This window comes from Cervus elaphus, chromosome 6 (assembly GCF_910594005.1).
Source record: "Cervus elaphus chromosome 6, mCerEla1.1, whole genome shotgun sequence".
NCBI lineage: Eukaryota > Metazoa > Chordata > Mammalia > Artiodactyla > Cervidae > Cervus > Cervus elaphus.
Genome location: NC_057820.1, coordinates 15278486 through 15292696, shown reverse-complemented (window position 1 = coordinate 15292696; position 14211 = coordinate 15278486). Strand labels below are relative to the sequence as shown.

The 14211-nt window shown below is 37.5% G+C and overlaps 1 protein-coding gene across 10 annotated transcripts in view; it reads left to right on the top strand.

Annotated features, from left to right (window-relative positions):
• Positions 1–14211, top strand: part of PTPN13 (protein tyrosine phosphatase non-receptor type 13) — a 210786-nt gene that overhangs the window by 34951 nt on the left and 161624 nt on the right. For all 10 annotated transcript variants that reach the window (XM_043906258.1, XM_043906251.1, XM_043906249.1 and 7 more), the window contains exon 2: positions 13483–13602. In XM_043906258.1, coding sequence (XP_043762193.1) covers positions 13488–13602 — 115 coding nt within the window. In that variant the 5' untranslated portion in view covers positions 13483–13487. The remainder of the gene's footprint in view (positions 1–13482; positions 13603–14211) is intronic.

Below are 14211 nucleotides of genomic sequence, written 5' to 3'. Positions count from 1 at the left end.
ATTTCACAGGGATTCACTACATTAGACAGAAGTTACACCTGTGAATTTTTATTTTTTTTTCTTTTCAAAATAATCCTTTTTCTGTCTTTGCCTCCTCCTGAGATGGCTAAGGGAAAACTCTAAAGCTTACCAGAGACCCTTAAAATCTTGACAGGGCCCTCTCTGTGACTGAATCCTCTGACCTTTTGACCTTTCTGAAATTTTAGCAGAAGGTCATTTTTTGTCTATTGTGTTTTTGGCAACCATTTCTGGTTTTTGGCATCTTTTGCTATCTGGAAAGGCTGGGTGCTTTCAGAATTATGTAGTCCTGATTGCTTCCTCTTTAACAGGACTTTCCTCTATTTCTTCTCTCTCTCCTTGCATTTTACTGTAAAGAGCAAGAGTAAACCAGACAGCATATTTGACACTTCTCTTGGAAATCTCCTTCGTATCATATGTCCAGTTTTGTCACTTGGAAGTTCTGCTTTCCATATAACTGTAGGACACAATGTCATAAGATTTCTGCCACTATGTAATAAGGATTCCCCTTCCAGTTTCCAATAACGTGTTCCTTGTTTCTTTCTGAGCCCTTACCAACAATATTCAGGTTGAAGTCCAGTCATCTATTAAAAATCTGTTTGAGGCAAATTAGACTTTCTCAAAATTCTTCCAGCTTCTGCTCACTACAGTTCCAAAGCTTCTCCTCCATTTTTAGTCGCTGTTGTAGTGGAATCCCAGGGTCCCCTGGTGACTCAGATTCTAAAAAATCTGCCTGCAACACAGGAGACCTGGGTAGAGAAGATCCCCTGGAGAAGGGAATGGCTACCCACTCCAGTATTCTTGCTTGGAGAATCCCATGGACAGAAGAGCCTGGCGGGCTACAGTCCACGGGGTTGCAGAGTTGGACACAATTAAGCGACCAACACTTTCATTCATAGTGGAATCCCACTTTCAGTTGCTACAAATTTAGCTCACACTTATTACCTTGCACTTCCTGTTTGTCAGGATTCTGGGTACACATGATCCTGTTCCCTTTTTCAGGATTTCACCAGATTGAAATCAGAGTGTCAGCTTGGGAATATGGTATCATCTGAGACTCACAGTCCCATGACACATTCACTGGTTGGTGGTAGAATTCAGTTTCTTGTGATCCTAGGACCATTGTCTTGCTGGTTGTTGGCTGGAGTATCCCATCAGCTCCTGGAGGCCACTCCCAGCTCCTGGTCTTGTACCTCCCCATAGGCAATTCACAACGTGAAAAGAATGTTGAGGACAATCTCTGAATTCTGCCTGCAGCATTGATTTGTTTATTACAATATGAAAAGCAAATAGGAATTTTTTTCCTTGGACTTTTGTGCCTTGTCGTATTTGTTTCCTTTCCTGGCTGTTGTTTATCCTGAGGCATTTGAAGTCTACATTTCTTTTTTCTAAAAATTATTTATTTATTTATGTTGGCTGTGTTGGGTCTTTGCCATTGCTCAGGCTTTTCACTGATTGCAGAGAGCAGGCTTCTCATCGCTGTGGCTTCTCTTGTTGCAGAGCATGGGCTCTAGGTGCTCAGGCTTCAGTAGCAGCACTTGGGCTCAGGGGTCGCGGCTCCTGGGCTCTAGAGCACAGCTCAATAGTTGTGATGCACGAGCTTAGTTGCTCTTGGCATGTGGGATCTTCCCCCATCAAGGATGGAACCCTTGTCTCCTGCATTGGCAGGCAGATTCTTGACCACTGAGCTACCAGGGAAGCCCTGAAGTCTACATTTCTTGAAGACAACCAACCAGTAGGTATTCTAAAGCAGTGATCATAACGAAAGTCAGTGGGTGGAGAGGAGAGGTGATGTAGAAAAACCAAACTTCAAAACTAAAGTTCTGCCATTACATTGTTCTCTGTTGGTACACCCCAGTTGGTGAGGAAAAATCTAACACATGTGAAACTAGAGATTTTCTCCTCAATTTACTTTTCTCCTAGATTTAAATGATCCAGAGAGATGAAAGTGTTCCAGAATTTTTCTTTTGGTTTTTTGAAGCTGTCCTTTGAAAAACAGGGAATAGGCATATATGATTTCTATTTAGATAAGTAGTTGACTTGAGCCAGAGGCCCAGAAAGGCAATTTAGACGTGTGTTTGTTTTAGTTTCTCTTCTCTCACTGGAAAAGTATAATGGAAAAGTTGACAAATATTAAGCTTTCCTCTAACATCAATAAAAATGTTTAGACACATTCTGTTTTCTACCTTGAGGCAATGTACAATGAAAACTTCACTGACATTTATCTCTTTTTCTCCTTAAAATCTCAATTTCTTCTTAGTCTTTTTCTAATTACACTGGGCAGTAACATTTTTCTCTACTATTTGGTTTGTATGTACGCTCTAATGGAAGAGAAATATTCTGGTTTGTTTTTTTTTTTTTAATTAGGGAGATTAGCTTTAAGTCTTTAAGAGATCTAGTTGTGCTTTTGTTGTTTCTGCTTTGTGTACATCTGGCTTGGTGTTGACCATTTTTTTGGGGATTGACAGATAAAAGGTAGAAATAATTTCACATTATTTCAAATGGCCTATAATTTTCAAAATTATACTTTCAGGTCTAAATGCTTTAGGAAATTAGAAGTTGAGAGAAAAACAAGAGCTTGCTATCTTGAATAAAGGTTTTTACAAAATTATTGTGTTATATTCTAGCTTGAATAATATAAGCTACACAGCATCTTAGATATGCTTTGGCTGTTTAAGGCAGGGAAAATCTTAGATTTAGCCTAGCCATAGATTTTGATTTCTTTGTCTAACAGATTTTATTTTAATGGGAGAAATTAACTTTAAGATTCCTTCCGCAGGGGATCTTCCCGACCCAGGGATCGAACCCGAATCTTCTGCATATCTGAGCCACCAGGGCTTCCTAACTTTTAGAATAGCAGTCCCCAAACGTTTTGGCACCAGGGACCTGTTTTATGGAAGACAGTTGTGAGGGAGAGGGTGATAAGGCAAGTGATGGGGAGTGGCAGATGAAACTTTTACTCTCTGGCCTGCCACTCACCTCCTGCTGTGTGACCCAGGACCTGTTTTAGAAAAAAAAATTTTTTTCTTTTTAAAGCATGTGTTGCTTGTTGTTGGGGCTTGGTTTCTTCTGGGGAAAAAAATGCAGTTAGCTTCCCAGGACAAAGAAAAGGAATGCTGTCCTGGCTTTGGTCGGGTTTAGTTGGCTTTCTCTTTTTAACAGCTTTATTGAGGCATAACTGACATATAATAGACTATACGTACTGTGTACAGTTTGCTGAGTTTTTGACTTATGTGTGCACCTACCTGTGAACCATCATCACAGTCAGGATAGGGAATGTATCCATTATCCCCAAATGTTTTCTCACGCTTGCTTGTAGTCACTCCCACCTGCCTCTTCATGGGGTAATGCCATCCTTAGGCAACTGAGCTATTTGTCATAACTATAGTTGTCACTTTCTATAATTTTGTACAAGTGTAATTATAAAGCACATACTCTCTCTTTCTCTTTTTTTTTCTTGATCTAGCTTCCTTTACTCAGTATAATTATGCTGAGATTCATGTTGTTGCATGCATCAATATTAGTTCATTCCTTTTATTGCTGATTAATATTCCATTGTGAGAATATACTAAGATCAATTTATCCATTCACTTGTTGACAGTTGCTTGTTTCCAGTTTTTGGCTGTTACAAATAAAGCTGTTGTGAACATTTGTATATAAGTCTTTTTATTTTTATTTTTTTAAAGAAATTGAATGTTTTAAGACGAATTTGAGGATTATAACCTGGAAAGAGCACCTCAGAAAGTTTTGAGAACTGTTCTCTTTGTGTAGATATAAGCTTTCATTTCTTTGGGGTAAATACTTAGGAGTGGGATGGCTGGATCATATAGTAAGTAGGCTTATATTAAACTTTTTATGAAACTGTTAGTTTTCCCAATGGTACCATTTTACATTTGTATGAGTAGTGTGTGAGTTCCAGTTTCTCCAATCCTTGGCTACACTTAGTATGGTCAGTTGTATCGTCAGTTGTTTTTGTTTTAGTCATTCTGATAGCTGTGTGGCAGTAGCTCATTGTTTTAATTTTAATTTTCCTAATGACTATTGAAGTTGAGCATCTTTTTGTGCTCATTTGCCATCCATGTATTTTCTTTCTTCAGTGAAACGCCTGTCCAAATCTTTTGTGAATTTGATGTAAAAAATTTGCATTTTTTGTTTTCCTATTTTATTTTGATAGTTTATATATTCTGGGTTATAAATCTTTTATCAATTATGTGATCTGTAAATGTTTTTCCTTTAATTTGTGACTTTTCTTTTTATTCTTTGAACAATTATATTCAAAGAGCAGAAGTTTCATTTTGAGGAAATGTTAACATTTTTTTTTAACTCTTGCCTGAGAGCAACATGTACACGCTGCTATGTTTATTTTTTATTTATGTGTTTTTGGCTGAGCTGGGTCTTCATTGCTGCACAGTGGCTTTCTTTAGCTGTGGAGAGCAAGGGCTACTCTCTAGTCAGTGGTGCATGGGCCTCTCATTGGAATTGTCTTCTTGTGCAGCACAGGCTCTAGGAGCATGGGCTTCAGTAGACGCGGATGTGCTTTAGGGATTGAACTCCTGTCCCCTGTGTTGGCAGGCAGACTCTTCTTATCCACTGTGCTACCAGGGAAGTTCAAACTCATAACAATTTTTTAATTATAATTTTGATGTATCTAAGAAAAATTTTCCTGATCCAGAATCACAATGATTTTTCTGCTAACTTAAAAAAAAAATACATACTGTATATAGCCAAGCTTATTGAAAATTATTTTTAAATGAATATTCTTATTGAATTACAAATTCTGAAACCTAGTTGTTAAGTTTCTAAGGTCAGTTATTTTATTTTACTTGTAGAAAAGATTAGTAGTCACTTTTAGGGGAACTTTTCATTGAGTATATAATCCTATTTTCAAACTTAACTCATTAAAATGCCTCGGTTGTTTTAAACTGCATTCATACAATTAAAAATTGGCTTCTAGAGACTTCCCTGGTTGTCCAGGGGTTAAGACTTGGAGCTTCCACTGCAGAGGGCATGGATTCAATCCCCGAAAATTTTATTTAAAAAATTTTGACTTCTAAAAGTATTTCAGTTGTCTGACTGACTACCCCCCCCAAAAAAAAAATTCTTCTTGAGTACTTAAAGAAGTCTCTAATGAATGGAAACTTGTAAATATGCTAAGATTTAAGGTTTTTTTTATGTTCCAGTGGTATTTGTAGTATTTTATATAAGCCTGAACTTATTTTCTCAGTTGCATTATTTAAATTGGAATCACAAGCAAATCTGTTATTCTGACCTATTTTCCTTAAACAAGATAAACAGCTAAAATACCAAATATGTACAGATACTAATATATGGGCTTTCTTCTCTTAAAATTTTATGAAATTCATTGTAAAATTTCCTGAATTAAAGATGTTTGTAACTTTGGGGATTGCTTTCTCAACTCGCTGTGATTTCTTAATGACCTTAGCTAGTCCTTAGACACAACAATGAGTGTCTCTATGCTCCAAACTAGTGGCACACACAGACCTTTGTTTTATAGTTGCTTTGTTCTTGAAACAGGTACTCTGACAGTCCTGTTTCTTTTTTTTCTTCCCCCAAACTTTGAACTTTTTATTTTATATTGGAGTATAGCCAACTAACAATGTTGTGGTAGTTTCAGGTGAACGGCAAAGGGACTCAGCCAAACATATACATGTATCCGTTCTCCCCCAAACTCCCCTCCCATCTCCAGGCTGGCACATAAGGTTGAGGAAAGTTCCATGTGCTATAGAATAGGTCTTTGTTGGTTATCCATTTTAAATATAGCAGTGTGTACATGACCTTCCCAGAGTCCCTAATTATCCCTTCCCCCCAGCAACCACAACTTCGTTTTCTAAATTTGTGAGTCTCTTTCTGTTTTTAAGTAAGTTCATTTGTATCATTTCTTTTTAGAGTCTGCATATAAAGGATGTCATATGGTATTTCTCCTCCTTTGTCTGACTTACTGCACTCAATATGACACTCTCTAGGTCCATCCATGTTGCTGCCAATGGCATTATTCCCTTCTTTTTAATGGCTGAGTAATATTCCACTGTATATATGGACTACATCTTCTTTATCCATTCCTCTGTTGATGAACATTTAGGTTGCTTCCATGTCTTGGCTATTGTAAACAGTGCTGCAGTGATCATTGGGGTGCAAGTATCCTTTCAGATCATGTTCTCTGGATGTATGCCCAGGAGTAGAATTTCATGGTCATATGGTAGCTCAATTTTTAGTTTTTTAAAGAACCTCTGTACTGTTCTCCATAGTGGCTGTACTAATTTACATTCCCATCAATAGTGTAAGAGGGTTCCCTTCTCTCCACACCACTCCAGCGTTTGTTACTTGTGGATTTCCCTCATGGCTCAGCTGGTAAAGAATCCGCCTGTAGTTTGGGAGACCTGGGTTCAATCCCTGGGTTGGGAAGATCCCCTGAAGAAGGGAACGGCTACCCACTCCAGTGTTCTGGTCTGGAGAGTTTCATGGACTGTATAGCCCCTGGAGTCACAAAGAGCTGGACATGACTGAGTGACTTTCACTTTCATTTCATTCTGATTGTTGTGAGGTGATATCTCATTGTAGTCTTGATTTGCATTTCTCTAATAACTCGTTATGTGGAACAGCTTTTCATGTGCCTATTGGCCATCTGTATATCCTCTTTGGAGAAATGTTTATTCATATCTTCTGCCCATTTTTTGTATTATTGTGCAGTTTGTGGGTCACCCACCTGAAGGGTATGAAATTTGATTTTATCATGATTGCACCCCTCCTACCATTTTTCTGCAGCTTCTTCTTTGTCTTTGGACAGGGGTATCTTTTTTTGGTGGGTTCCTGTGTCCTCCTTTCAATGGTTGTTTGATAGCTAGTTGCAATTTTGGTGCTCTCGCAGGAGATGAGCACACATCCTTCTCCTCTGCCACCTGACTGGATTGTTTGTTTGATGCTATTAAGTGTCAAACTGTTTGTAAATTTTGGAAACTAATCCCTTATCAGTCGCATCATTTGCAAATATTTTCTCCCAATCTGTGGGTTGTCTTTTCATTTTGTTTATTGTTTCTTTTGCCGTACAAAACCTTTTGGGTTTAAATAGGTCCTGTTTGTTCATATTTGCTTTTATTTCCATTATTCTGGGAGATGGATTGAAAAAGATGTTGCTGTGATTTACGTCATGGAGTGTTATGCCTATGTTTTCCTCTAGGAGTTTTATAGTGTCTGGTCTCACACTTAGGTCTTTAATCCATTTTGAGCTTATTTTTGTGTATGGAGTTAAGAAATGGTCTAATTTCATTTTCTTTTACTTGGGGCTGTTTACTTTGCCCAGCAAAGTTTGTTGAAGAGACTATCTTTCCAACATTGAGTAGTCTTGCCTCCTTTGTCATAGATAAACTGACTGTAGGTGCTTGGGCTTATTTATGGATTTTCTATCCTGTTCCATTGATCTATATTTTTGTTTTTGTGCTGGTACCATACTGTTTTGATGACTGTGGCTTTGTAGTACAGTGTGAAGTTAGGGAGCCTGATTCCTCCAGCTCTGTTATTCTTTTTGGAGATTGCTTTGGCTATTCAGTGTCCTTTGTGTCTCCATATAAGTGTTGAGATTTTTTTTGTTCTAGTTCTGTGAAAAATGTCATTAGTAATTTGATCGGGATTGCACTGAATCTGTAGATTGCCTTGGGTAGTATAGTCATTTTGACCATATTGATTCATCCAATCCATGAACATGGTATATCTTTCCATCTGTTTATGTCTTCTTCAATTTCTTTCATCAGCATCTTATAGTTTTTGGAATACATGTCTTCTGTCTTCTTTGGTAAGTTTATTCTTAGGTATTTTACTCTTTTTAATGCAGTGATAAATAGAATTGCTTCTTAAATGTCTCTTTCTGACTTTTGATTGTTAGTGTATAGGAATGCAACAGATTTCTGTGTATTAACTTTACCAGATTCATTGATGAGTTCTAGTAGTTTTCTGGTAGCATCTTTAGGATCTTCTATGTATAGTATCATGTCATCTGCAGCAGCAATTTAACTTCTTTTCCAGTTTCGGTTCCCTTTACTTCTTTTTCTTCTATGATTCCCTGTGCCTAGGACTTCCAAAACTATGTTGAATAAAACTGGTAAGAGTGGACATTCTAATCTTGTTCCTGATCTTAATGGGAGTGCTTTCAGCTTCTCACCATTAGTATGATCTAGTTGTGGGTTTGTCATTTATGGCCTTTATGTGTTGAGGTATGTACCCTCTATGCCTACTTTCTGGAGAGTTTTAATCATAAATGGTGTCAAATTTTGTCAAAAGCTTTTTCTGCATCTGTTGAGATGATTGTATGGTTTTTACTCTTCAATTTGTTGATGTAGTGTATCATACTGATTGATTTGCAGATGTTGAAAAATCCTTCCATCCCTGGGATGAATCCTACTTGATCATGGTATATGATCTTTTTAATGTATCATTGGATACAAATTGCTAATGTTTTGTTGAGGATTTTTGCATCTATGTTCATCAGTGATATTGGCCTGTAATTTTCTTCTTTTGTGGTATTTTCTCTGGTTTTGATATCAGGGTGATGGTGGCATCATAAAATGAGTTTGGAAGTTTTCCTTCCTCTGCAACTTCCTGAAACAGTTTCACAGTAAGTGTTAACTCGTCTCTAAATGTTTGATAAAATTCACCTGTGAAGCCGTCGGGTCCCAGACTTTGTTGGAAGGTTTTTAGTCATGGTTTCATTTCAGTGCTTGTGATTGGTCTGTTCATATTTTTTATTTCTTCCTGGTTCAATATGGAGACTATCCCTCTCTAAGAATTTGTCCATTTCTTCCAGGTTGGCTGTTTTACTGGCATACAGTTGTTCATAGTAGTCTCTTATGATCCTTGGTGTTTCTGTGTAGTCAGTTGTAACTTCTTTTTCATTTCTAATTTTACTGATTTGGGTCCTCTCCCTTTTTTCTTGAAGGTTCATCAATTTTATCTTTTCAAAGAACCAGCTTTTAGTTTCATTGATCTTTGTGAATGTTTTCTTTGTCTCTATTTCATTTATTTCTGTTCTCATCTTTATGATTTCCTTCCTTCTACTAATTGCCTAAGTTTTGTTTGTTCTTTGTTATCTAGTTGTTTTTGGTGTGAGGTTAGGTTGTTTACTTGAGATTTTTCTTGTTTCTTGAGGTAAGATTGTATTGCTATTAACTTCCCTCTTAGAACTGCTTTTCCTTCATCCCATAAGTTTTGGACTGTTGAGCTTTTGTTTTCATTTGTCTCTGGGTAATGTACTCTTATAGTTCTGTTTCTTTAGAATCTATTTAAATGGTCCTAGTTCATCAGTCAATCCCCAGACAAGTTGTCATATCACTTGAGTGGATTCAAATCTGTTTACTGTTTCATTCTTTTTGGAATGTTTATATGCTTTTATATGTTTCCTATTTGCTGAGTGCCACAAATCCTTCAGGATTAAAATGACATCATTAGAATCTTTTTGTGGCTTTATCCAACTCTGTGGGCACAATATTAAGGTCATGGCAATAATACCTATGTTAACCAAAAACATAATGATGATTCTGATTATTTATTTGATAGTCTTTCCAACAATGTGGTTCTCATGTAGCCTACCACTTTCAAGGATATAAAAGTGAATTTTATGCTTATGTGTATTGTAAAGCAAGACCTTTTTGATAGTAAAATAATGCCAGTCATTTATCTGCACCCCAAGTTATCTCATAATGTGTCCAAAGGAAGCAATTAAAGTAATAAACTCTTTAGAATGTTCATAACTTTTCCCCTCTTAATATTTCTTTTTTCTCTACTTCCTTTTTGTTGCATCCCTCTTCCACTTCTGCGTCTCTTTCATTCCCTTTCTTCTCTTTCCTTTCAGAGCTACTGATGTGGAGAGCTATAGTAAAGGTGAATAAAAATAACAGAGAGAGAAATGATGATGATATGCAGTTGCCAAACTTGGTGATGGTAGACAATTTATAAGCTATAGTTATGTGTTATTTGTTTGAATTTTAGAAAACCACTTTAACATTACGTTATCTTGAGACTGGGTGATTAGAGGGTTGAGGCAGTTTTTTAAAACAGTAAACCTCTTTTCTAGCAAAGTTAATACATTTAAAGTGTCTAATCTCTTGTGTTAGCTAGATGATATTAAGTCCAAAGACATATATTCCTTCTGTGTTTTGGTGGGCTAATAAATTCCCACCAGAGATACATATAGCTCTTACACTAAATAGGCAAATTTTAAAATTTTAAAAATTTAAAGAAGATTAATAACATATAAATCAGACCTCACTGAATCAAGCAATAAAGGTATAATTTTTGTAGACAGAAAAAATTCTGTTGTCTGATAGTTACTTTTAATTTTTCTTGTTCTTATTTATGGGAAAATTTTATTTTAAAAACCAATTTCTTTATATCTAGAATAGTTAAATTCATACAGTCAGAAAGTACATTGGTAGATGCCAGGATTTGGGAGAGGGAGTTAGAAGGGAGAATGAGGGGTTAGTGTTTAATGGGGACAGAGTTTCAGTTTAGGAAGGTGAAAAATTCGGAGATGGTTGATGTGAGAGTTGCACAACAACGTGAATGTACCTGGTGCCCCTGAACTGTACAGTTGCTGCTGCTGCTAAGTCGCTTCAGTCGTGTCCGACTCTGTGCGACCCCTTAGACAGCAGCCCACCAGGCTCCGCTGTCCCAGGGATTCTCCAGGCAAGAATACTGGAGTGGGTTGCCATTTCCTTCTCCAATGAACTGTACAGTTAGATATGGTTAAATTAGTATGTTTTATATTAGGTGACTTTTTACAATAAAAAATAATTTTTAAAAACCTATCTCTAAGCTTCCCAGGTGGCTCCGTGGTCAAGAATCCACCTGTCAATGCAGGGGACACGGGTTCCATCCCTGGGTGGGGAAGTTCCCCTGGAGGAGGGCATGACAACTCACTCCAGTACTCTTGCCTGGAGAATCCCATGGACAGAGGAGCCTTCCCTCCCCTACCCGGCCAATAACAGAGTTGCACGCTCCCAGTAGAGCTTACCTCCTCCCCTAGCTCTCTTGTGTGCCCTCTGCTCCCTCTGACTGCTGTCTCAGAGTGATCGCCTAAGCCTTCAGATTCCTCAAGTGTCAAGCTCAAGTCTATGGTGTCCTCCCTACCTCCAGGGAACACATACCAAACACCAAAAGGCCCCTTCTTACCCCCTCCCTCTGGAAGAGGCATGAGAATCAGTACAGCTGTCTTCAAAGAAATTCTCTTCATGCAATTTTCTCCCTACTGTTTATACCCTGTGTGTAGGCTTTAGAGCTATCTAACTGGTTCTCATTCATATTGCTTTGGAACTTTGCTAGTTCCAAAGACTAGTCTTTCTCACAAGTCACGTTGGTATCTGATGGCTAATAGTTATCTTCTGTTGAAATTTCCAATTTAGTATAATGTTTTATGTAGAAGATTATTCAGATACCTTTTAGAAAGGAATGAAGCTTCTATTTTTTTAATTCAATAACTGTGCCATTACTGTGCTATCATATAATAAAGTACACGAGAAACTTTGAGAGTTGGAGGGGAGGGGATCTGAATAAATGATCCCTTTCTTGTTCAAGCTGGATAAAACCCCTGTGACTTTTTCAAAGCATTGTTTTACATCTTCCCTTTAACCACCACATTGCTCATTTAAGTAGACACCCCTCAAGGCAGACTCTAAGAATTAAATGCTATAGTAAACATGTGAAAAGGAAAGTAATAGGACAAAGCTGGCCTCATGTATATAGAACTGTAGTTGATGTTTTTCCATCTGAGTTAAAGTATCATAAATGTAAATTAAAAGAAAATATTAGGTTTTCTTGATAGCTGAGTAAACAAAGTCAACTTTTATCAGAAAAAGATGTTTATTTTTAAAGCGTCTCTTAAAGTTTAATGAAGGATATAATTACAGAAAATAAGTATTTAACATTTTCTACTCCTTCTAGTTTCTTTTCCAAACCCACTGCTTCTGCCTATCAATAGATATACATTATTCTTAATTTAGTTTGGTTAGTGTAGAAATCTCAGTGATCATTACAAAGAGCAATTTTCTTTTCAAGGAAAGTTAATTTAGGAAAACTCATAAAGGAAGATTTTGACTAGCTGCATTTCCCTCTTCCAAAGTGAAAGAAAGGATTATTGAGCTCCATGGAAAATCTTGTTTCATCAGTATATTGCCTACACATTGAATGCTTTAAAAAAAAATTGACCTTACAAAAATGTCACAACAGAGGCACCTTTCTGATTTTCTGTTAATTCAACTTCTATAGTGTTTTAGATTACAAAGCGTGATTACAGGCACAGCTTCTTTGCTTGCCACAGCCACTTCAAAATGGCATTATTGTTACTGTTTTGTTATTATTCCCATGTCACATATGGAAAACTGAAGTTTAGATGTGAAATGACTTTCCCAGGGGCAAATAGTATGTTGGCAGCAAAAGCTGAGTCTAGAAATATTTAAGTTTATTTAGTGCAAAATTATAGTATATTTTTAGAAATAAAGAAATCAGTGAATGGAAAAAAATGTGTCCATCTGATTTCTGACTTTTTCCACCATGGTCATTGGGTCTCCTCTCTATTCTTTTTACCTGGGATGGATAGAATGAAACCTGGAACTCCAGTCTGGTTGCTTTAATTTAATCGTCTGTACTTTTGGTGTCTCTGGTACTTTGAGTCTCTCTTCTCCCATGAAGTAGTCACCACTGTCACCAAATCAGGCTTGGTCTGCTTGCCGCATGACAGGCCAGTAAATCAGGAGAGGAGAAATAGCGACTTTATTTGGGAAGCCAGGCGTCTGAAAAGATGGCAAACCGGCGTCCTCCAGTACCATCTTATCAGGGTCTGGTTGCCAGTTTCTTTTATAAGAGAGGGGGGAGGAGGTGAGGAAGTAGAATTAGAAAGCCATAATTCTTGCAAAATATCTCCTGGGTTGGCCAGCATCAGAAAGGAGATGTGTTAATTTCTTTTGTGCAGTCTTTTACAGGTGGGCAGGGTCAGAATGTCTCCCTATGAACTGAACAAAGGCACTTTAGCTTAACTTCAGTCAGAGGGGCGGGACTCCTTGAAGCAGGCCATTGTATATGCTTTTAGCTATAAACAACATCCTTCTAGTGATTATAGTAACAAACAGAACAAAAAGCAAAGGTTAAAGTTAAAGAAACAAATCCAACATGGAATCAGATTTTGTTCTTCCCTGTTACACCACTATGGCCATTCTCCAGGTCTATCTCTGAAGTTGACCGTTTTGGGCTAGGGCATATGGTTGTTTTGAGAGTTCTTTTCCTCTTAACTCCTTTCTGTCTACTACTTGAAGCTGCAGGACTATGTAGTATATATACTGAAGGCCATATTGAGAACTTAGGTGGACAGGGACTTCATAGACTCATTACCGATAGAGAACTTTCACTACTGCAAGTGCAGTAAAGTGGCTAATGTGTAGACCATCTGTTACCTTTGTTTTGTAGGTAATATGCACGTGTCACTAGCTGAGGCCCTGGAAGTTCGGGGTGGACCACTGCAGGAGGAAGAAATATGGGCTGTATTAAATCAAAGTGCCGAAAGCCTCCAAGAGCTATTCAGAAAAGGTAAGTGTGTGTGTGTGTGTGTGTGTGTGTGTGTGTGTGTAGGGTCGCAGAAAAGCAGCTACTGTGGCAGACTGTAGAAAGCAGTGCTTTCTTTTATCTCTCTTAGGACTGAAAAAGCTCAGATCTTCTCTGCTTTCACTGGAACATCTTCTGTATGCTAAGCACTGAAAATATCATAGTGATTAAAACTGAAAATCTTGCCTATCTCTCTAGAACTTACAGTCCAGTGTGGAAAATACCTGTTAATAAAATACTTATATAAACAAATGTAAAAAATGCAATCATGACAAGGATTACCAGGGAGGGAAGTCAGTTGACTATGAGAGCCCAGAGTAGGAGGTTTTGACTTGGTGAAGAGGAAGCAAAAGAAGACTTCCTTGTAAAAGTCACCCCTGAGCTTAGACCTGGAAAAGGAAAAGTTAACCAGGCAAGAGGGAGGGAAAAACATTCCTGGCAGAAAGAATTATATGTGCATCCCTGGAATAATGAAAACTGAATAACTAGTATGATGCTGCCTGATGAAGTGGTTACCTGGTGCAAATGGTTGTGTGACATTTTGGAACTAGAAAATTTACAGAGTGAGTCACCGTTTATTTCTTCAAAACCATT